The sequence below is a fragment of the Poecilia latipinna genome, unplaced genomic scaffold (genome assembly GCF_001443285.1).
Source record: "Poecilia latipinna isolate Pla-1442-1.1 unplaced genomic scaffold, P_latipinna-1.0 Scaffold654, whole genome shotgun sequence".
Classification (NCBI taxonomy): Eukaryota; Metazoa; Chordata; class Actinopteri; order Cyprinodontiformes; family Poeciliidae; genus Poecilia; species Poecilia latipinna.
In genome coordinates this window covers 210975-232359 of record NW_015113270.1, presented here as the reverse complement: position 1 = coordinate 232359, position 21385 = coordinate 210975, and the positions used below count along the sequence as shown (strand labels likewise).

The 21385-nt window shown below is 41.8% G+C and overlaps 2 protein-coding genes and 1 long non-coding RNA gene across 4 annotated transcripts in view; 1 reads left to right on the top strand and 2 right to left on the bottom strand.

Moving 5' to 3' along the window:
• The window catches only part of mtmr11 (myotubularin related protein 11), a 34780-nt gene extending 31013 nt beyond the window's left edge, over positions 1-3767 (bottom strand). Inside the window, exon 1 of the mRNA XM_015043874.1 lies at positions 2969-3767. Within this exon, the coding sequence (XP_014899360.1) occupies positions 2969-3025 (57 nt within the window). The 5' untranslated portion in view covers positions 3026-3767. The remainder of the gene's footprint in view (positions 1-2968) is intronic.
• Positions 3768-5889: 2122 nt separating this feature from the next.
• Positions 5890-21239, top strand: LOC106954404 (uncharacterized). The gene is made up of 2 exons (XR_001426358.1): positions 5890-6767; positions 21210-21239. It is a non-coding gene; the product is annotated as an uncharacterized LOC106954404 (long non-coding RNA).
• Positions 9900-21385, bottom strand: part of otud7b (OTU deubiquitinase 7B) — a 41462-nt gene continuing 29976 nt past the window's right edge. The window contains exons 3-12 of one of the 2 annotated variants that reach the window (XM_015043871.1): positions 20560-20730; positions 18434-18664; positions 18252-18353; positions 17805-17932; positions 16445-16551; positions 16097-16224; positions 15513-15662; positions 14279-14396; positions 12300-12378; positions 9900-11626 (exon numbers count right to left, since the gene is read on the bottom strand). In XM_015043871.1, the coding sequence (XP_014899357.1) occupies positions 10184-11626; positions 12300-12378; positions 14279-14396; positions 15513-15662; positions 16097-16224; positions 16445-16551; positions 17805-17932; positions 18252-18353; positions 18434-18664; positions 20560-20730 (2657 nt within the window). In that variant the 3' untranslated portion in view covers positions 9900-10183. The remainder of the gene's footprint in view (positions 11627-12299; positions 12379-14278; positions 14397-15512; positions 15663-16096; positions 16225-16444; positions 16552-17804; positions 17933-18251; positions 18354-18433; positions 18665-20559; positions 20731-21385) is intronic. The other variant, XM_015043873.1, reaches the window with a different exon arrangement.

Below are 21385 nucleotides of genomic sequence, written 5' to 3'. Positions count from 1 at the left end.
AGACTGAAAAAGTATGGAAATGTCAATGGAGAAAGTTCTTTTACCAGAAACAAATACAGCAGCACAACATGGGTTTGCAGATTTGCTTTTGAATGACGGCCAAGACTTTGAGCAATTTTCTTTGAACAGATGGGAACAAAGCGTAGAGGTTTGACGATACAATAGAAACAGCATATCAGTAAAATCAGCCCATAGCAAGTGCAAAGCACAGTGGTGGAGGCTGGTGGTTTGGGCTTTGTGCTGCAGCTGAGATTTACCAGCTAAATGTTATGCATTAGCAACATTGTGGCTTCAGTTTTGTTTTCTCTGCTTGTCCAAGAGGGATTCCAAAGTCATGGACACTCACGGCCTGATGTGGCCGATGAATCAGAACATCACGAAGAGCATGGAGTGAGAATGCAGACAACACTCTGCTTGTTTGGGTTGTTGTTTTGAATTCAGAAAATGGATAACAAGTGTTTTTCCACACTCCGTTTCCTTTTATGTCCCCAAACTTACTCATGCTTCTAAAAAAAATTAATCTTGAAAGTTTTCCGAAATGAACATTTCAGTTTCCGCCTGAACAACTGAGAAAACACACACTTTTTGATTATGACTAGGAAAATGAATAAATTGGTAACCCGTTGTTGTTTGAGCCGATCAAAACGGGCTTTAACTGTAATGAAGAAAGGAAGATTCAACGGCACGTCCAAACGGAGCGACCATCTGGTCCCAGATTTAGACTCAGCTTCACCACTCGCTCAGAAAAGTGAAACAAAAGAGTGTGTGGGTGGCCTCGGCGTATAATCTACCGTCCACAGGCCGCTACACTGCATTACCATATCTCTGCCTGAGCCACAAGCCCGCACGCTGATGACTTCCCAACGTCTCATTCTGAGGTAGTAAAAACTCCCAAGTCCTGACCTATCCAGCGCCCGTCTCCATGACGACAGCCAGATGTTGTGCACAGCACGTCACCCCCCACCACCACCACCACCACCACTTCACATGCAAGCCTCGCCTGAGGGGGAGCAAAGGGAGGCATCTGTTCCCAGTTCCCCCCGCGGCTGCAGAAAATATCCGAGGAGACAAAGCCAGGCTGCGCAACAACACGGCCAAGAACACAGGAAACCCTGTGCTTTCTGTCTAATCATGCATCGACCAAATGTTTCTCCTGTCAGGTGTGCATAATGACACACACCTTTCAGAGCAGTTCGTCGATTCTCCGTAATTGCTCGTGTAATAAAAAGGAGCTGAAATTGTTCAGCACACATCTGTCCAGATGATGAATCACAGGCTGCAGTTTATTCCCACCATGCTGAGAGACATGATTAACATTCCCCTTTGTGGACTGTAATTAGGCTTCCAAGCAGTAACAGTGATTATATGTACCCTCTCTTTCTCAACATGCAAGTCTTTATCCTTTAAAGCAAGTAGAGAGCAGGGAACTGAAAAAACAAGAGGGAATCCAGGATGGATGGAGAACGTCCCAGAGGATCGCAGCGTCTCTTCCTTATTTCCATTTAAAGACAAGTTTTCATGTTTAAGATGTAGTTAATGCTTAGACTATATCTTCATCATAGTAAATAAAGAACGGCAAACAAAACAAAGGTCTTCATGTTTATTATGTCAAATCTGACAAGTCTGATCTTAATAAAGTCTGATCCAAGTTCGTTACTGGCCTGTTTGGTTTTCCTTTCCAAACAGGCCATCCTGCTGGTTTAGGGAAGCAGGATGGTGCTTAACAGACAGGAGACTACAGCAATGGTGTCCAAATTTAGTCCTCAAGGATCGGTATACTGCATGTTTTCAGTTCAACAAGCCTGATCCAAACGATGGTCCATTAGCAGAACCTCTGCAGAACTTTATGACATCCTGAGGAGGTAGTTGGCCCATTTGAATCAGCTGTGCTGGAGCAGAAACACAAACTGGCAGAACACCAGATGAGTCCAACGGAGAGCAACACAAATGGCTAATTAACCCAACATGCATGTTGTTGGGCTGCTGGAGGAAGCAGAGAACCAATGAACGCATTGGGAGAACAGCCAGGATTCAAACCCAATACCTGCTTGCAACTAATCCAGTGTGCAATTTGGGTTTTCCATTAAACATAATAAGGCTGTTTTTTCTTTCGCTCGCTATTTTACAGACTTAATCAGATCTAAAAATAAAAAAATCCCAGTAACTAGTTATGCATCACTCTGTTGTCCAACTATAAACTCTTGCCACTTTTCCATGTAAAGCTAGGGAGTGCCGGCCTGACAATAAATATATCAACAAGGACTTTGATTTTCAGGAAGAATCAAAGGTTAACAACTGGAGCTGCAGGAAAATATGCAACTGAGCATTTTGGTAATGATGGTAATGGTTGTGATGAACCCACATTCACCTCTGTGTGAACTTTAGCATCTCTGTCATTAAAACCCCTTGTAGAAACGCTTGTGATTCAGTCTATTGTGCAGCTTTAATTAGGAAATTGAAAAGAAAATTGGTACTGGCAAAAAGACCGATCGATGCTTTCAAACAAGAGTATTTTTAAGGGAGTGTGCAGGAATCCTGGTGGTTTAATCCGGCCGGTCTGGTTGAACATTTATAGCTCAGCCTCCTGAATGATGGCTGGTGTTTCCTGCATCATAACACTGCCCTTTTCCTGCCTCCTTCTGTGCTTTATGGTCACAAGCAGAGTTATGAAGACGGACTGTAGCACTGACAGCCAAATCAAATGCTTAGATAAATATTTAAAGTCTCTTAAATTAAATATGAGGCAGAAAATACATATGAGATAAAAAATAAAGCTTCCAAATATGATCAGATCGGTTTTAAATAAGAACTGGATGGTTGTCTGACAAGCAAAAAAAAAATAAAAAATCTTAAACAACCATGAGCTGTTTATGGGTCTCACTTACACATCTGCTGTGGATAAACTAGAATAGGCAGAAGTAGGTCAGAGGGACTAGTTAGCGCCAGTTAGCCTGTCCCGTAACCTCACCTTAATATCTGGGAGCATCTGCCTCACTTTGAACGTCGTTCTGGATCCTGTCAACATCTTTCTGGACTGTTTCAGAACCGACAACCAGGAAGAATCCAGGAGGGAAAACGTGTGCTGTCTGAAGCTAATGGTTACGGGTTAGCGTCCTGCTTCGTCCATCTGTTTCCAGCGGAGGAAAACCGTTAAAACGGCGTTGAACAGCGGCCACCAGCAGTAGCAGTAGCAGCAGCCCGGCTTCTTCTTCTTCTCCGCCTCCTCCTCCTCCAGCTGAGGTTTTCGGTGTGAACAAGCCAACTGTTCCAGCTCTTTTCATCGCTTTCTGTGCGGACAGCATCTGCCTCTCAACCCGCACAGAGAGAAAAATAAAGAAAACAAGAGCACACCCTGCCTGAGAGCGGCCACAACTCACTGAGCTTAGTCACTCAAACCGAGAGATGTGTTCACGGTTCCGGCCGGGACCCGTTCCGTTTTGTTTGTTTGTTCCTTCGCCATAGTGAAGCAGGGAGGACTGAAGGAGAGCGGGCTCTTAAAGAGACAGTGAGGCTGGACTCGGGGACAGTCTTCAGTTAGGATTCACAGAAAAACCCGCAGGAGACTGGATATGTTCTGGTCTCGCTTCTGTTTGGAACGAAAATCACGCTTCGGGGGTTAGCAGTCTTTCCTGATTTTTATAGACTCCCTGAACTCACCATCAGTCACCACTGAAGTTAATAGCTATAGGCGGGTAGTGACTGGTGGCTACATTTACTTCAGTAACTATTTTGAAAAATGAGTCAATTTTACTACACTGTACTTTTACTTTTGTAATATTTTACAGTAGTAATATGGCTACTCTTGAATAAAACTGAGTAAAAAAAAATTGTTTCATAAGTTTTTTGTTGAAAAAAAAAAGCTTTAAAGTTTATTCTGCTTGAATTTGTTTTTCTTTGTTATTCAGTTTAGTCTTTAAAATACCAGAAGTTACATAACTCAATATCTGTCACATAATCACATCATCTCCAAATATCAGGTGTTATTACTTAATACTTATATGACTTAAGTAGCCTTTTAATTATATACACACAATGTTAATAAACATTTGATTTATTTGGTTATTTGGAATACTTGGTTATTGAGGATGATATAAATAATTTACATGCCATACAATTTAATAAATACAATGAAATTTTAAATTAGATGTGAATCATACAGTTCTTGGTTTAATGAAGACACTTTTACATTAAATCTGCAGGGGTGTGAATAACTTTGGGTTTAGCTACAAATTCACCTGGTGGGATGTCCAACTTTGAATTATTCTAAAAATATTGATTAAAATTCACTTGAACATTTAATATTCAATATTTATTTGAAGATTTTAATGTATTATACACATTCATTTATAAACATTCCCTATTATCAGAAAATACTTCCAGATTTTGTTGAGTTTTCTTTGAGTCACCAGCCACTCACTTCAAATTAAATTCACTGTTGTCTTCAGACAGTTTTGTACTAGAAGAAAAAAAAGTTGAGATGACGACTAACATAACACATATTCTGACCCTCCCCTTTAGCCTGTTCTCTATGTCTCTCAGTGAAGCAGCAACATTTGAGTTTGTGTTTGCATTTGTGACAAACAGCAAAACAAAAACAAAATTAAAAAACAACTTGCAGATGCAACTTGATTCCTATCCAGAGTCAGCCAATAGATTTGGTTTGCTTAGGATCATGTCTTTATTTTTTCATCTTTTAATTAATTACTTGATTACAATTAGTTATTTCCACCAATTTAATAGTTAAAACTGGTGAGTTAGCCATTTTAAAATATGAGGTAACATAGTTTGAGCATTTCAGTGTAACCATCAGATACCAGCTGTGGAGCACAGCGGTGGAGTTCGGATGGTTTGGGCCTGTTTGCATCCAGCAGAACGATAAAGGAAAATGTGCAGCGTTCCCTGAAGAGAGAGGCGAGGATACATTTACAGAATGTTGTTTGTTTAAACCTTAAACAGTACTTTTCAAAAAGCAGACTAAATAAGCTTCAGCTAGATTCCCTATGTACAGGATGTCCAAGTTTTCTTTTTCCAACATGTTCTTCTTTATGTAAAAGCAGACGCAGCCACAACTGGTATCTAAAGGAAGCCATTTTTATTATACAGGAATGAATGTCAAGAAACGAAGCCAACTTTTTTCTACTCTATAGAAATTATCTTTACATTAAGAAACAAACAACCAAATAATTATAATGTTCCATCTGCAGCCTGTTTTCTTACCTTACTGTGATCCTCAGACAAATCCGTGCAGGAATCTTTTCCCTCTCATTCACAGCAGTGCAAGGAACCAAGACTGTAGGCGTTTCAGGAAATCCTTCCCAGGAAGAAAAGGGAAAGTTTGAGTAATCCTGAGCTCTGCTGAGCAGGTGAGGCGTCCCAGTCAACTAATATAGAGGTCTGGATTTTTTTAAACCACATGGGAAGCTGTTTAATATTGCATCAGGGTTTCCGATTTCTCTAATACATAAAACAGTCACAGACACAGGAGTGTGGATTATCTGAGCTGGGAGATATTCACTAATGTATTATGCAGCAAGGTTAAGATAAAACAGAACCAAACGGAGAGCAAATAAGAGAAAAGTTTTGCAATAAAAACACTTCCAGGTGATCAATTTCTTCAGAAATAGCTTAGGATTCAGATGAAAGCCAAACTGGAGAGTCTATAATGTTTTTAATGCTTTTTAGTGGGATTACAGCCACATATTACTTTCATGTGTTTTTTATTTACTGGTTTGCTTTAACATCTGGTAGAAAATTTGTTTTCTTGAAGGAGAAAAAGACTTTTTTAACTTTGGTAAGTTTACTTTATAGCTAAACTTACTATTTATCCAATATTCAAATTTCAAGGTTTGTTGTTTTGGATTAAACTGACAAAATGGAGCTACTCAACAAAAACAGAAGAGAGACGAAAGATCCTTGAAATACAATGAGAATTTATTCAAACGGTGCAAAAAAAAAAAAAAAAAAAAACCAAAAAACCAAAAAAAAAATCTGATGTTCTTTCTATCCAGATTGCACTGTCACGCAGCCTTTTAAAACAAACCAAAAAAAATTAAAGATAGAAAAATCAAAACAGAACAAATTACAACAAAGAACAAAAATCAGATTAAAGTAACGCACAAATTTGGTAAAATGGTTCGCCATTTACATGCAACAGTTCCAGTCCCATGCAGCTCGGAGGTATTCCCCGTTGCCCCCAAATAAAAGATCATAGAAAAATATAATCGAGTCGACGGTGCTGCAAACTAATGCGGAGCCATTTCTCTTCTTGTTCTGAGGAAATGAGCAGAGTCAAAAAAAAAAAAAAACTTCTTTAATTGAAGCACGGACTGATGGCTGCAGCATCAAAAATGAAACGTTCACAAATTTAGAAAGCAACAAACAAAAGCCGGACTTCTAGACAATTAGCCAGAAAGAACATCCTAAATGATCTCAACTAAACTTCCTACAAGGAAACAAATTCGAAAGAACAGAAAAAAAATCTCACTATAAATATATAGATATATTTATTCTCAAATTGTTTTGTCAGTATTAAGGAAATTTTTCTCAATGAGAGGAGCCTCAAGTATCAAAAAGGCCCATGTGGGGGTTTCCTTCAACAGCCCAAACATTTCCACCCCCAGATCCAGGCTCTTTCCAAGCTTATTCTCAGAACTGTGGAAGTTTCCAACAAAATACATTCTTACCCTTTTAAAAACACTGTAAAACTTTGGGCTTACAAAAATAACTCGGAACATATTTATACAACCTCACAAGCGCTTCTGTTTGTTGTCTATAGTTTGCAGGATGTAAAAACTGAGTTTGGGAGATAATTATTACTTTGGAGGAAAGGAGAGAAGAGGAAAAAAAGCAAGTTTTTCTCCCCAACAAAAGATTTATTCATGTTTATCAGTTAAAATCCTACATTACCAACACATGCTGACACACATTCACACTGACGACGGTTGCGTTTCGTTGAAAATTGAGCAGCTTTAGCAACATCTTGCTATTAAATAGTGTTTAAACAACACTAATAAAAACACACCTTATTATCCGTTTAATGGGGGGTTTAGTGTTTAGTTAGAGCAGCAGGGCCAGAATCAAAACCGAGTCCATACGGAAAACAAGACAGGAGCACCCTCTAGCGGGCAAGGCAGTGAATTGCATACTATTTTGTGCTTTTCTACCAACCTCAATGAGAGAAGACTGAATAAGCAGAGCAACTGGAGTCCAACATCATGGCTTCTTGTAGTGAAACGATAAAACAGCAAGACGTGAGAACCACAACAGTCTTGAACTCGAAGTAACAAGGAAGACTCAAATAAATCCACCCCATTATCAGCTTATTTCCAGCGCTTAATAGACATGACGAGGGTGTAATTTTCAAAGGGACCGATGCTAGTTTAAAATTGTGCAATTATTTGCTTGGTTTAGCGGTCAGCAGTGAACTGGAAGGAAGCGGTTGGAATAAAAGCCTCTAGTTTGAGCCCCGTACTTCCAGGCGGCAGTGTCTGCAGAGACAGGGAGGGAAAAAACAAAAAATCCAGAAAACATCTGGAAAAGTGCTTAAAGGGAGGAGAATAAAACACCTTCAGCCTCTAAGTAAATTATCCGAGGTGGTTTTCATTTGACCTACGCAAGTAGGAAACAGGAATTCTTAGAAATCTTGTATTATTTCAGAAAATCGTTATATTTTTAATTTAAGCTTCGATAAGAACCTTGTGTTAAACCCAGTGTCTGATTTATTTAGTGTTTGTTCTTCATTTGGTGCAAAGAGCATTTAAAACAGCCAGTGTAGCAGCTGACAGAAGACTGAAAACAGAAGAAAAACTTTCCCACACCTTTGAAATTCACCTGCAGCACCTGAAATCAAACCAGAGCGCCGCTTTACGCATCGACGCGGCCACGATCCGTTCCTTCCTGCAGCAGCTTTAAAAGTCAACACGTCCAAGTTCAGGACTGCCGTTTGCATGATTTTGTTCCCGTTATACTGCGCGGAAAAGATGCGTCTGTCAAGAGTCAGGGGAAAAAAAAAAAAAGCTATTTCACTTCCAGAGTGGGCGAGTAGCGTCACAGATCTCAGCTGATGCCACTGCTTTTACTTACAGCGCCTTGTGCAAAAGTATCCAAACCCCTTCAACTGGTTTCAGCTTCTGTCGCACCAAGACCAGAAACTTCTGTTCATTTTATTGGGATTTTATGCGAATGAGAAAGCAGTACGTAATTATGATCTGGAAGGAAAATAATAGATGATTTTCAATGTATTTGTATTCAGCCCTCCTTTACAGTGATACTCCTAACTAAAACACACAACAAACAATTACATTTAACCACTGACGGCCCAGAAAATGGGATAATTAATCAGCGAAGAGGCCAAGAGGCAACATGGCAACTCTGTTTACAGAGAAAAGTGACCTTTTCTGGAAGGGTTGCATAAAGAAAGTCATTGTTTTATCAAATGGAGAGAAAAAAAAGAACACACAGCTGAACACTACCACTGTTAAACACAATGGTTGCGGTATGATGCTGTGGGAATGCTTTTCTTCAACAGCAACAGGAAGTTGATGGAAATAACGGAACCAAATACAAAGTAATCCTGGAGAGAGCGTTTATAGTTACCCTAGAAAGACTTAACACATACTCCTGTGTTAAAATGGCCTAGTCAAAGCCTGGACCAGACTCAAACTCTTCATCCCATTTTAGTTTCTAGATGTGCAACGCTAAAAGAAAATCCGTAGCTGCAGGATGAGCATTGCTTTTCAAACCCTGCACCGTTTTTAACGTCTGTTGCTCCATGACCTAAAATCCCAATAAAGACAAATCAAAGTTTGTGGATCTAAGCTGAGAAAATATGGGGCTTCAATACGTCTGCAAAGCAGCTTGGCTGTGCTGAACCTGCTGACATCTTCCAGATCCAGTTTTCATCTGATTGAGTTAAAATAAGAAAAAAAAGGGGGGCGGGGAATTTATTGCAGGGGTGCTGATTGTTGCGTTTTAGCACCGCATCAGCGTCTTTCTGCACGTCGAGCGATAAACAGTAGTTTCAGTTTGCATAATGCAAATATCGAGTAGAAGCAATCCGACGAGGACAGAGGCATCCAGTAACAGTAAGGTCATATCCGTAACACTGATGTTGGACTAAACATGTGAAGCGGAGACAGTTGTGCCTTCTCCAGTTGTGCTTGCATCACTGCTAGTTGCCTGCATGAGTGTTATATACGATGCCTGCAGTTTACATTCCCTCCACTAGGAGGAGACAGTAGCCAGGTGTTTAACTCTTACCAAGGAGGAGAGTCGACAGAGTGAAGCCGACCCCTCACCACCTCTTCAAATGAAACAGAATCGGTGTCACCAAAGCAGTTGTTTGTGCAGTTATCATTTTAAAGACATTAATAAATGTTTCCAGAGGTCATAGGTCAACCAGTCAGTTCATATTTACAAAATCAAACTAAATATGGTGTCAATCAACTGTGACACATTTGTGCAGCAAACAGTTTTGTTTGTGCCATTACAATTTTTAAGATTTAAAAAAGAAATTCTCACAAGTCACTAGAGATTAACGTTTATGCCACAACCTTTAAAGAAATATTAATGAATGTTTTCAGGGGTCATCAGGTCAACCTGGCTTCCCAGTTTTACAAAATCAAACTAATTTGGTGTCAAACAACTGTGGCAAAAAATAAAATAAAATTAAAATAGTTGCACAAACAAGCAACCAGCAGGTTGATCTCAGAAGTTTTTAAGCCCTAAAAATAAAAGACAAAACAACATTTTTTGCTGCACGAACCAGCAAATGTAGCACAGCTGATTGACACCATGTTTCCTTGGGTTCTGTAAATGTGGACTGACTGGCTGACCTTTGATGACCTCTGGAAACATTCATTAATATCTTTAAAATGATAAATTTGTGCTACACAAAAATGTAACATTTGACACAAATTTTGTTTAATTAGAAGAAGTGGGATTTGGGCATAACTTCACTCTGGTGGAGAGTTGAAGTCCACACATTCACACGCGCACGCACGCACACGCACGCACACACACACACACTCAACAGCTGCATAAGAGCAAAAACGTAACAGAAGTGCAGTCAGTTTCTTCCACGGTCTATTCCCCAGTTTCTTCTCGTTGCCTTCAACAGGAAATGACACGGTAAGGGGTCGTTCCCCGTTCTGTTCAACTGAAACACAAAAAGGCCACTCTTCGCTCAGAAGCGGTGGACGGCCGGCTCCGCCTCCCTCTTCCTCAGCTCCTCTCGGTAGCAGTATGAGCAGTAGTTCCCCGTCTCCGGGTGGCCGTAGTAGTTGCAGCTGGGTGTCCGACAGCGGCTGGACTGCAGGCCGGCCAGGCCGCCCGCGCTGCCCAGAGAGTAGTGTCTGACGGGGGCCTGCCCACTCCGACAGTCCAGGCCGGCGTTCAGCTCCCGGAAACCGTTGGTGTAGCCGCCGGCGATGGGCTCAGCGCCGGGGTAATCGGGCGGGTCAAACTCCGGCAGGTAAGAGGGGGCGAGCCGGGAGGGGCTGGGGGACGAGGGGATGTACTGCGGGTGGGAGGGACCTGGCGCGGCGGGGCAGTGGCGGGGCAGCGTCGCGTAGGCGGGGAGGCCCGGGTAAGAGGTGGCTGGAGAGCCGCCGGCCAGCTGGCGCCGTGCATCCAGGTGGCTGTGCATGTGGAGGTGCTGAGTCAGTGGCGTCGGCACGTGGGGCTGGTCGATGAACGACGGGCGAGGGATGGGGATGACCGCGGAGTAGAGGGAGGGGCTCAGCGGCGTGGGGTTGAAGGAGGGCGGTAAGGTCTCCGTCAGCTCCTCTTTGGCGTCAAACGGCCGGTAGCTCAGCTCCTCCTTCTTCGGCGGCTGGAGGTTATTGGCGATGCCTTTCCGCTCGGCGTCGCGCCGCTGCTGCTCCTGCTCAGCCCGGAAGCGGTCCTCGGCGTCGGAGAGGTAGCGCTGGATCATCTCCTCCTGAAAGGGCTGGCGGTTGCTAGTGGTGAGGAGGCTGGCAAAGATGAGCTTCCTCTCGCCCTGCATGGCGGCCCGCAGGATGCCCAGGCTCACCTTCACGTCGGAGCTGTACTTGTAGTGCTCACTCTCTGTGCTGCTGCCGCCGCTGCTGCTCATGCTGCTCATGGTCCCTAGGAGGCGCTCGCTGCCTGATGACGGCGACCCCTTCCCGGAGTCCTCAGAGGCCTGGGCGGACGGCGAACTGTCCTTGCTGCCCTTTCTGCCCCTGAATGAGCCCTTCTTCTTCTCCCCGCCTTCCGGTTTGGTGCCGGCCGCTCCGGCGTTCTTCCCCGTCATCAGCCCGCCGACGTTCTTCTTCAGCTTGCTGCCCAGCGTCTTCCCAAAACTGCCGAGCTTGTTTGCCACAGAGTCCGCCCTCTTCTTGTCTTTGTCTTTATCCTTCTTGGTTTTGTCCTTCCCGCCCGTCCCGGCGCCGGCGGACCCGCTGCTGGAGGAGCTGGAGGAAGAAGACGAGCTGTTTTTGGCCAACGAGCCGCTGCCGTTGGCGGTGGAGCTCGCCGTTGCATCTCCGTTGCCGTTGGAGCTGCTGCTGACCGACTCCTTGTCCGACTCTCCGGAGTCGGGAGGCGTTCGGGCGTCCTCTCCAGCGGACGCTGTGGGGGATTCGGGCTGGGCCAGAGGGGCTTGCTGCAGGCAAACCAAGCAGAAAAACACTTAGTGCACCAGGTTAATGTTTAAATTTAACTTTAGCTCTGGTTTTAGCTCAGTGAGAGAAGAAAAATGAACAGAGATGTAAAGAAATAACACATTTCAAATAACCGGGTCCCGATAAGCAATTAGTTTTTACAGACAAGTTTCATAAATTCATTAAAAGCAGATCTGGGCGCATCAAACCCTGTTGTGATCTTCACAAAAAATACAACAACTGTATTTAATTAGTCTTTTGTGTTGCAGCCATTGTTTTAAATTGACAGATTTTAATTTGTCTAAACTGATTTTATCCTGATTAAAAACAAAAAGCCTACATCTGCAGCTGTGTGTCTCACAACGCCTCATTAGAACCTGGCGCTGATCCATTCTGAGTGCTCAGAAAACTCAACACACCACAACGCTTGATTGTTTTTAGACTCAGCACACACGGAAGTGCGACTTCTGTGTTTTTAAGGGAATTTTACAACACGCCACATGTTCCAAACATGACATGCATGAAAGAACACGTCATGATTGGAGTCATTCATTTTACGCCCATATAAACGGTACATTTGGACGTTTTATTCAACGATTTTTTCACACTTAAACGATTTACTTTGGTTTGTTTTCAACAGGAGCAGGTGAGTTTGATGGAGCAGCTCGTTTTTACCTCACATGGCAGCGGCAGCCAGGTAACCGTCAGGTAGGTGTGTAACATCTGGAGCTTGGCCTCCAACGAGAGCGCCACACTGGGAGGAAAAAATAGATAAGTTCAGTTCTGAGGCAGATTCTGCTGCTACATGTCCACCGTCACCACATGAGGAACGACTGCTGCAACCGGCTGGGCTTCTGAGATTACAGAAAAAAACTTAATAAAACTGGAGGAAAACATAATAAATGATCCCAATTGAATCGGAATCTCAGTACAGAGAGGGTCACTGTGCTGATCTGATTATATATTTCTATAAATAAATTACACCCGTTAGTATTTAGGGAGGAAACAAATAATTGGATCAATTGCTTATTAAACTAATCATCAACTAATTTAGTAATCGATTAATCATTAACTGGAGTCCACAGACTCTAAAAAAGGCCTTTTGTTAAAAGAACAACAAACTCAGAGCAGATAATTGTAAAAAAAATATATATATACACATATAATTTTTTTTCCATTTAAAACAATAATTGTCAAGTTGAAACAGCAAATTTGCTATCTCCACCCAATTGGCACATGCATCAGAGAGAATCAAGCGCACCCATCTCTCTCTCACTCAAGCCTTCAGAAGCCTTGGCGCAGCCTTGGCAGAACTTGGCACAGCTGTGCTCAGAATGATCTCTACAGACAAAGAACCTCGGCTTCAAGCTTCCACAAAGACACCACTGGTAGGAATTGGACATTATGCACAGTTTAAATCATTTCATCTGCATTCAGAAGACCAAATTAGCCTTGGTGGTGAAATTGGTTTTATGTGTTTAGAATGTAGTTTGTTTATTTGTTCATTCACTGTTAACTTAAAAATAGATTGGTAATATTTGGTAAACTGCTTAATTAGCTCATTGTGATTTGTAATTTATTTTGGTTAATTTGTTTGTAGGTTTTCAACCCGCTTGGTGACCTCTCTGTCTACTCTGACCACTCAAACAAAACCATGGTGGTCTTGTATTGTAAACTGAAGTAATTTAAAGACAAAAGAAAAGAGAAATAAAAAGATGTCGCTGAGATGAGTTGTTTCTGCGTCTCTTTGGAGGAAGAAAGCTTTTTCAAGTTTGGGCAAAAGCCGAGGTGGTTTGAAGAGGCCAAAAAACTTAATAATAATAAACTTTTGTAAATATGTTCTTCCCAGAAATCAAATGGTAGTTTTAGCTTACCCAGGGTCAAATTCTGTAAAAATAAGAAATAAAAGAAATCTGTCTTTAAGCACATTTGTTATCCAATTACAAACCAGTAAAACAAAAAAACAAGCAACAGATCAGCCCTGAACAGCCAATACACTGTATTGTTGTCAAGCAAAAGAGAAAAAAAATGCTGTCATGGCATTTTAGCCAAAAATAAAAAATATTTTAAAAAATTTATCAAATCATTTATTTGCATCTTTTATGCATTTCTAAAAAAATGAATGAAAAATCTGCATAATGTAGCAATTTTATTATTCGATTAATCATTAGTTGCATTAGTTTGTTCTGTAAAATGAGGTGACATGGTTTGTTTCTGAGCTGCCAATTCTAACATTTCAATACATTTAATAAAACACAGGTAGAGAAAATAGATCCTAATGTCTTGGATTCACATTCTGCGATAAACCTTCATCTCCATGACCTTTAAACACACTCAGATGAGACAGTCACCACTAGCAGCTGAGTTAATAAAGTTCTTTTTCCACAGAGCTGCTATTTTTGGCGCTTGCACCTCTGGTTCATTCACTCAAAGTATTTACGGCTAATCTCATTGTCAACGTCAGTGGGTATCTGTAATCTGGCATCAGCGGCCAATCTCTGCACGCCTCCGCCTGCTGCTGAAAGCGCCGCTGCTGTTTACGGGCCTCAGCGCACGCTCACACCGTTGGCATGTGACGCAGCGTTTTGTTGGCATTGTTTGTGACCTTTCTATAGAAGGACATGTGAGCGGACGGTTTCTTTCTGTGCGTTTACCTCGCCAGCATCACGTTGTCTGTGTCATCTTTTCCCCATTCCCAGTCCTTCCCAGGATCCACAGCAAAGTGCAGAGGCAGCATTTTGTGCTCCGAGTCGGTGAGTGGAATCACAACTGCTGGTAGAAAAAGACAAAAAAAAAGAATAAAACTGTGCTGCAGTTTTATTCCTCATGCCGAGTGTGACCATTACTAATCCAGGATATTTAAATTTGACCAGATTTTGAGCAGAAATATCCACACACCCCTCTAATTAAACATGAGCAGGTAGGGCTGTCACAATAATCAATTAATAACATGATAAACTGAAACAAACTCAATAACTTTCACTGACCTGATTTATCGTTTGGATGATAAAAGTCTTCAGTTTGGTCTCACCTAGCCCTTTTTTGAGGGGTGATTTTGTTTACAAAGACTTCATTTTATTTGTCATTTTATTTATTTTGGATATTTAAAATGTCTTCCAGTTCATTAGAATTTAAAGTTTACTGATCTTTGAGAATGTGTTCTTGCATTACACTACTTAAAAAATGGTCTCAGAACAATATTATAATTTATCACAATAACTTCTGGAATAATTTATCGTCCAGCAAAAATGTGTTATTGTGACTGGCCTATGTCTATTTATCATCCATATCCCAACATAATAAAGAAACCATGTCATTGATCACACATTCTGGACCGGTCTACATCGAAGCATAAGCATTTGCAAAATGCTATCAGGAAATTGCCGAGATTCTAATTTGTTTGGCACAATTACACATTTTATAGCATCTTTTTTAGGATCTTAAGTTATCTGTGGAGTTGTACTCAAATAAATGAAGACTTGCTTTCATCTTCCTGCTTTTAATTTTATAAAACTGTTTCCAGTATTTTTTCATCAGTTTTAGATATTTACAGTATACAGTGGTATAATAAATGATAAATACATTTGTTAGGCATCTTGGTGGGTTTCACTCAGAATTTTTTTTTTCTTTTTTCAACTCTGATTTTATGTCTTTATGTGATTGAAGAGCTAATATGCAATAACAGAATTTACAAATGAAAATAATACGTGTAAATTTGCAGAGTTCAGGTTGTATTGAACCTGAAAATGACATCACATAAGGCAATAATAATGGTTTTTATTGGGAAATGTATATATATTTTTTTCATTTATACTCTGGACCTTGAAACCTGGCATCTCAACAGAGCTGTGCCGGTTTTAGAGCTGCTGCAGACATCAGGGGCCTCACCTTGATCTTTGGAGCTGTCCTTCTGCTCCATGGAGACCAGGGCAGAGAAGTGTGCCTGATCGTACGCCAGGACCAGTGGAGAGCGATGGCACTTGGCAGCTGGCACCTCCAGCGGCAGGTAGATGCCTCCAAACGGGATGGGAGCAAAGGCTGCGGCAGAGAGAGGGGCACCAGGAACATTACATGACAAGAGGTAAACTGTTTATCCACAAAACAAAAGGAATAATTAATAACAAATGAAAGCAGACAGATGTTCCTAATTTTTTGTGGAAGCAATGTCAGTAGTGTGTTGAAAGGTTAGGAAATAATTATAATATTGGTAAATATCGGTTATTGATAGTGGAGTCCTGATTGTCATATAACCTCATTAAGCTACTGCAGCAGTGGAAACACAGTTATCCTATTAGCTGGAAACTGTATCGGTATCGCTTAATTGTTATGTGCCAAAAATAGAAAACGACGAAACCGTGGCATACATGAGATAATTTCATACATGTCTAGAGTGGAAGTGAAGTGTGGCGGCCCTCTGCCTGATTCCCTCCAGGTGAAAAAGCATTAATAGGTGGAGGTTCTGCTGCACCAACCTTCTCCTCCAGAGTCCCTCAGCATGGTGTCGGCCACCACCACGATGGGCCTTCTGAGGACGTGAGCCAGGACGAAGACGTGAAACTCCTCTAAGCTCTCATAGACCGGCTCATCAGACGATTCCGCCCTGCAGAAAGCAACAACAAACACAAACAGTTGTTTACTCTGGAACTGACCCAGACCATGTAAAAAAACGTTTCATTAAAAAGCATGGCCGCTCGGCTGTTTATGCGTCTCAGAGGACATGTCACAGTGACGCGCCGCAGTTGTTTGTTCGTGGAAAACAAGCAGCGTGTGACTAAGTGGCGTGGGTTAACAGTCAGTGCATTGTCCGTGCCAGACCTTACCCGTTGGTGCCGTTGGTGCTGTAGTGGATTCTTGGCTCGCTGGAGGCCAGCTTCAACAGCTCGTTCCACTCTTTCTGCCACTCCTCCTCCGTGTACACCAGCCCAGACTGAGATGGGGGGGAACGAAGGACACAGTTTTGTCATTTAGAGAGACGGTGTCGAATGTCACAGAAGCATGCGTCGACGTTCCTGCGTCTTACCACGAGGCTACAAACTGACAACTGAGCCCGGAGCGTCTGTGCTGCTCAGACAGCAGCGCCAGAGTTTCTCATGGAAAATAAACGCTGCAGGAGCTGCAGCGGCCGTTGAAGAACGACCAGATATTAAGCAGTTATTGGTATGGCCTGTGCTCTGTGGGCGTCTGGTCTGCACGCCGGCTGCTGCCATGTTAAATCACACACTTGTTGCACCACAAAGCTTGCTTTCATACCAAAAAACTACAGTCTGGAAAAAACTGAAAACAACCCCAAACAGCCTGGTTTTGTTTCGTAGTCGGTACAGAACATTTACAGCCTTATGAGAGGATCAGGAGTCACAGCCGCCTGTTGAGGATACTGTTAAACAACCATCAGCATGTTAATAATGTGGGTCAAGTTAAAAAATAACTGCAGGCGTGTCTAAAAGTAGAAAAGATTTGATGTTCTTCATACAGTTTAACGGGGTTGGAACAATTCATCGTTGAAATAATCATAAGCTAGATTAGTAATAGATTACTCACTAATTGGAGCACACAGACTCAAAAAAGGCCATTTGCTGAAAGAACATTATCATAGCAGTAAACTGATCAAAAAATAAATACATATTGCATTTAAGTTAAAAAAACAAACATTTTATGTCTATATGTAAGTTCTACCCGTTTTTCAGCTTTGGAAAGTGTTTCTACACTTTACCTTTAAATTCCTGCTCACATTTATAGCAACTATTGGGCTTTGGCCCAACTACTGAAATCCCTGATATGCAGCCAAGCCTTGTTAAATATGGATGCTGCATTGCTGAAGCAGCTGGTGATGAATAATGTACCTGAAAGTTTGGGTTTTAATTGCATAAAAACATAGTTTTAAGCTCCGGGAGCAGTTTCCTCTCGCAGGTTGAGGCAGATTCTTTTATCTGAGGCTCATTACTGACGCAGTTTGTAGTTTTGTATAAAGTGGGGGATTTCCAAACTTTTGGTCATGTGGACCAAAATTGTCGAGACAAAAGCGAACAACTAAAATCAAACAAAAAAAGTCAACCTTTTTTTTTAAAACTAAATGGATGTTATTTATGGTAACTCAAAAACTGTGCTTTCTTTTTACTATGACTTTAGCGACACAATAGCTGAGTAAATGTCTCAGAGCGTCGGGCAGTCAGGGTATCGCACCTCTTTGTTCTGCTGGGTCTGCTGCCACCTCCACCTGCGTTTCAGAGCTTCTCTCTCCAGGCCGTGATCCATCAGCGCATACAGAGACTTCCGCAGCATCAGGTCACGATCATGGAAGCCCCACATTCCTGAATCAGAAACGCACAACATTTTGTTTTTCTCTCCTACATAAAACGCAAGAGAATCAGAAATTCTACAAATGTCGGCCTGCATTTATGTTTTTCAGATAAGACGTTAAGCTGGTGAACAGAACAAGGTCTAGATTGATGTGTCCACATCAGCTGTGGCCTTATTAATTTCTCTGAACTGGCATTCCTAAGAGGGCCACAAAGGGGAGGTGGATGCGCTCAGCAACACTGCAATTAGTTCTTCAGTCAACAGCGAAGCTCTCCTGCTGAATGCTAATGGAGAGGGAACCTGAACGCTACTGGAAGGACTGAGACTCACCGAGCGAGGCGGCGTGCAACAGGCAGTTTCCGTCTCCGCTCGTCGCCAGCGGCAACAGATTCTGACAGTTTGGAACCACTTTCGTCCACCAGTTCAGTCGCCCTGCAGGCAGAAAATTCGACTTTAACCCCTGTGTTTAAGGAAGCGTGCACCTTTATGAGTCACATGAGTGAAAGTCTGACCGGCGTTCTCCAGGGCCACCATCATGGACTGCTCGATCAGGTCCCTCTCGATGAAGCTGCGGAAGTCATCCCTGTACACAGTAAGGTCCGGTAGCTGGAAAGTGCAGAGCGGCGTGTCGAGGAGCGGCTCGCTGCTGCTGCCGCCGGTGCTGGAGACGTGAGAGCGGGCCAGCGAAACGATGGTGGAACTGGCGTGAGAAATGCCCCTCGACAGACGCTTCTCTGACGCCGCTGAAACGCAACGGCAGAGAGGAAACAATGGGAAGTAAACCTAGAAACTGTTACTGTTTTACAATTAAGTATGCAGTTTACTGTATTATTTTTATTAATGCAGTTTATTAAAAGATGGAAAGGTTAAAAACTTTACATTGTTCAGGTTTTCTAATAAAAACTGAAGGATGGAAAGTTTAGTGGAAGGAAAACGTTGGGTAGAAAAGGAACAGAAATAGTTCAAACAGACTGGACTTTAATTGGAGACCAAACTTAACAGTCAGTGCTGCCATCTACCATCTGTCCAGACTGTGAAAACTAAAAACAGCTGCTTTAAAGAGTTTTTCTTTTGGCTTCTGTTATAAACTGATAAACATAATTAACAAAATTACTAAAAATATGTCGGCTGAGGCGCATAAATCTGTATGTAATTTATGTATGCAACATAATTTTTGCTTTTTGAATTAATTACTAAAATAAATTTTAGTAATTTCATGATATTTTATTTTACTGAATCTGCAATACTTCCCTGTTTTTAACTTTGATTGTTTTACACTGTATTGTGGTTTAGATCGAGCCTAAAAACTTCAACCCAACCTGAGCCAGTCGACGTCGTGTCTGAGCTCGATGCAAACCAACTAATTAACCTCCATTACAGACCTGAGGCCAAAGTAAACCCAACATATTATTTTAATAATGCGTCATTTTTAGGCTACAATTTAAGTAAGTAGTGTAACTTCTGCCATTTCTAGCTTTGATTTAACTCCATTTTGTCACTTGTTGTCAGTCAGGTGTAGATCATCTGAGATGTGTGACTGATAGGAGCGGAGCAGGGCGAGGCGCTGGTTACAGTCTAATGAGCTTCTGCCTCTTTACATTCTTTCTTCAACAAGTCACGTTTATTTGTACAGCACATTTCAGAACAGAGCAGCTCAAAGTGCTTTACACTACACAAACAGTTATGAAATAAACATTACATTTTGTCAATCATCACAATTATCAAGCAAATACACATCAAATACATTGATCAATGTCCCAGTTACTAGGCAGCTTTGAACAGGTGGGTTTTTAGTCTTGATTTAAAGGAACTCAGTGTTTCAGCATCTGTGCTGTTTTCTGGAAGTGCTCCTCTGTTTAGACTATAATAAGTAGATTAACCCGCCTGGTAAAACTTTATTTGACGGGGCGTGCATAAGAATGACATCACACTGTCAGAAACATGACATAACCCCTGTCATGAGCATAAAGAAGTCTTTATGAATGTTTATGACAGTTGTCATGAAGTATCATTCGGTAAATAATGACACTTTTAATGCAAAGTTGCTGTAAATGTTGTATTAAAAGTCTATTAGAAGTGCCAACTTTGTATTATTTTGTAAATGATGCAAATGCAAAATTCATAAAGACTCCTTCATGTTCATGACAGATGTTATGTCATGCTTATGACAGTGTGTGATGTCATTCCTATGCACACCCCGTCAAAGTTTTACCACACACCTTTATCTCAAGCATTCTCGTTCGGCTTTCTCTGCATGTTCATCGTTGGCTGATTAAATGTGCCAGAAACGAGAGAGCCAGAAAAACGAGTAGTTTTGGTCCGACCCGGCCTGGACATAAATCTAAACTCCACTGTACAGTGGTCTGTACAGTGGTCTGTACAAAGGAGTTGTGTTGTCACAACAACACAACTCCTTTGTGTTGTTGTGAGGGTGATGTGTAGCCAGGACAGTAAGGAAAGTCGTTGAACTTTAGATAAGTCAATAAACACACCTTACAACCACCTTACAACAAGCAGAACAAAAAAACTATTTAAAATTTTTCAAAATGGCTTCTAAATCTAATCACAATCAAGCAACCACATAAACAGACTTTGAACTCTAATGAAAAATAAACATTTGCAAATCGTTGTGCCTCACCTTGCACCACCTCGTCTTGCCGGTGGAGAACAGGACGCCCCACCCGGGCCATCTCCTTCTCGGATGGCTGATAGACCCGGTCTTCTGGGAACGAGTACGTCAGGCTGCCGGCGTGGACCTGCCGCAGCTGCTCGAAGTCACTGAGCGCCGCCGTGAAGTCCCAGTTCTTGCCTACACAGACAGAGGCAGAGAGGAGAAAACATTCATGTGACTCAACTGGACGACGGGACTCAACAACCTGGATCTGCTTTACAAGGCGAGCAAATGACGCGTCGTTAATGAGTTTAAATATTTACCACCAGTCACGGCAGCATGGGCCGTCTTATCTCATGCAAAGGCGCATTCCGTCACTCGGGTGAATACCAGCGTTCGCTGCTGCAGCTGCATTACATTTTCAGAGCATATATCTGCTGGCAGCTTGCACTGCTGCTAGGCAACAGAAATCCTCTTCACTTTAGCCATACCTTGCTTCTCTCAGTGTTTGGTAGCCAATAATAATAATAATAATAATAATAATAAGACACAAACAGCAACTGAAACTAGGTATCTCCAGTGATGAAGCTCTGTGTCTACTTGAACCCATGTGACCTTTGTTCAATTGCAGGTCACGTGGGTGCGAAAAAAATGACCTAAAAATTAAGACATTTTAGGTCTTAAATATGTAAAAATAAACAAAAATAAATAAATAAATAAATAAATATTTTTCACAATTATCATTATGTTGTGACGGTGCAAGAATGATAAGTCCAGTAATAACTGCAGAAATACACCACTAAGTCAGAAACAACCAATCAGAGTCAGGAGGAGGGTCTTAGTGTTGTCAATC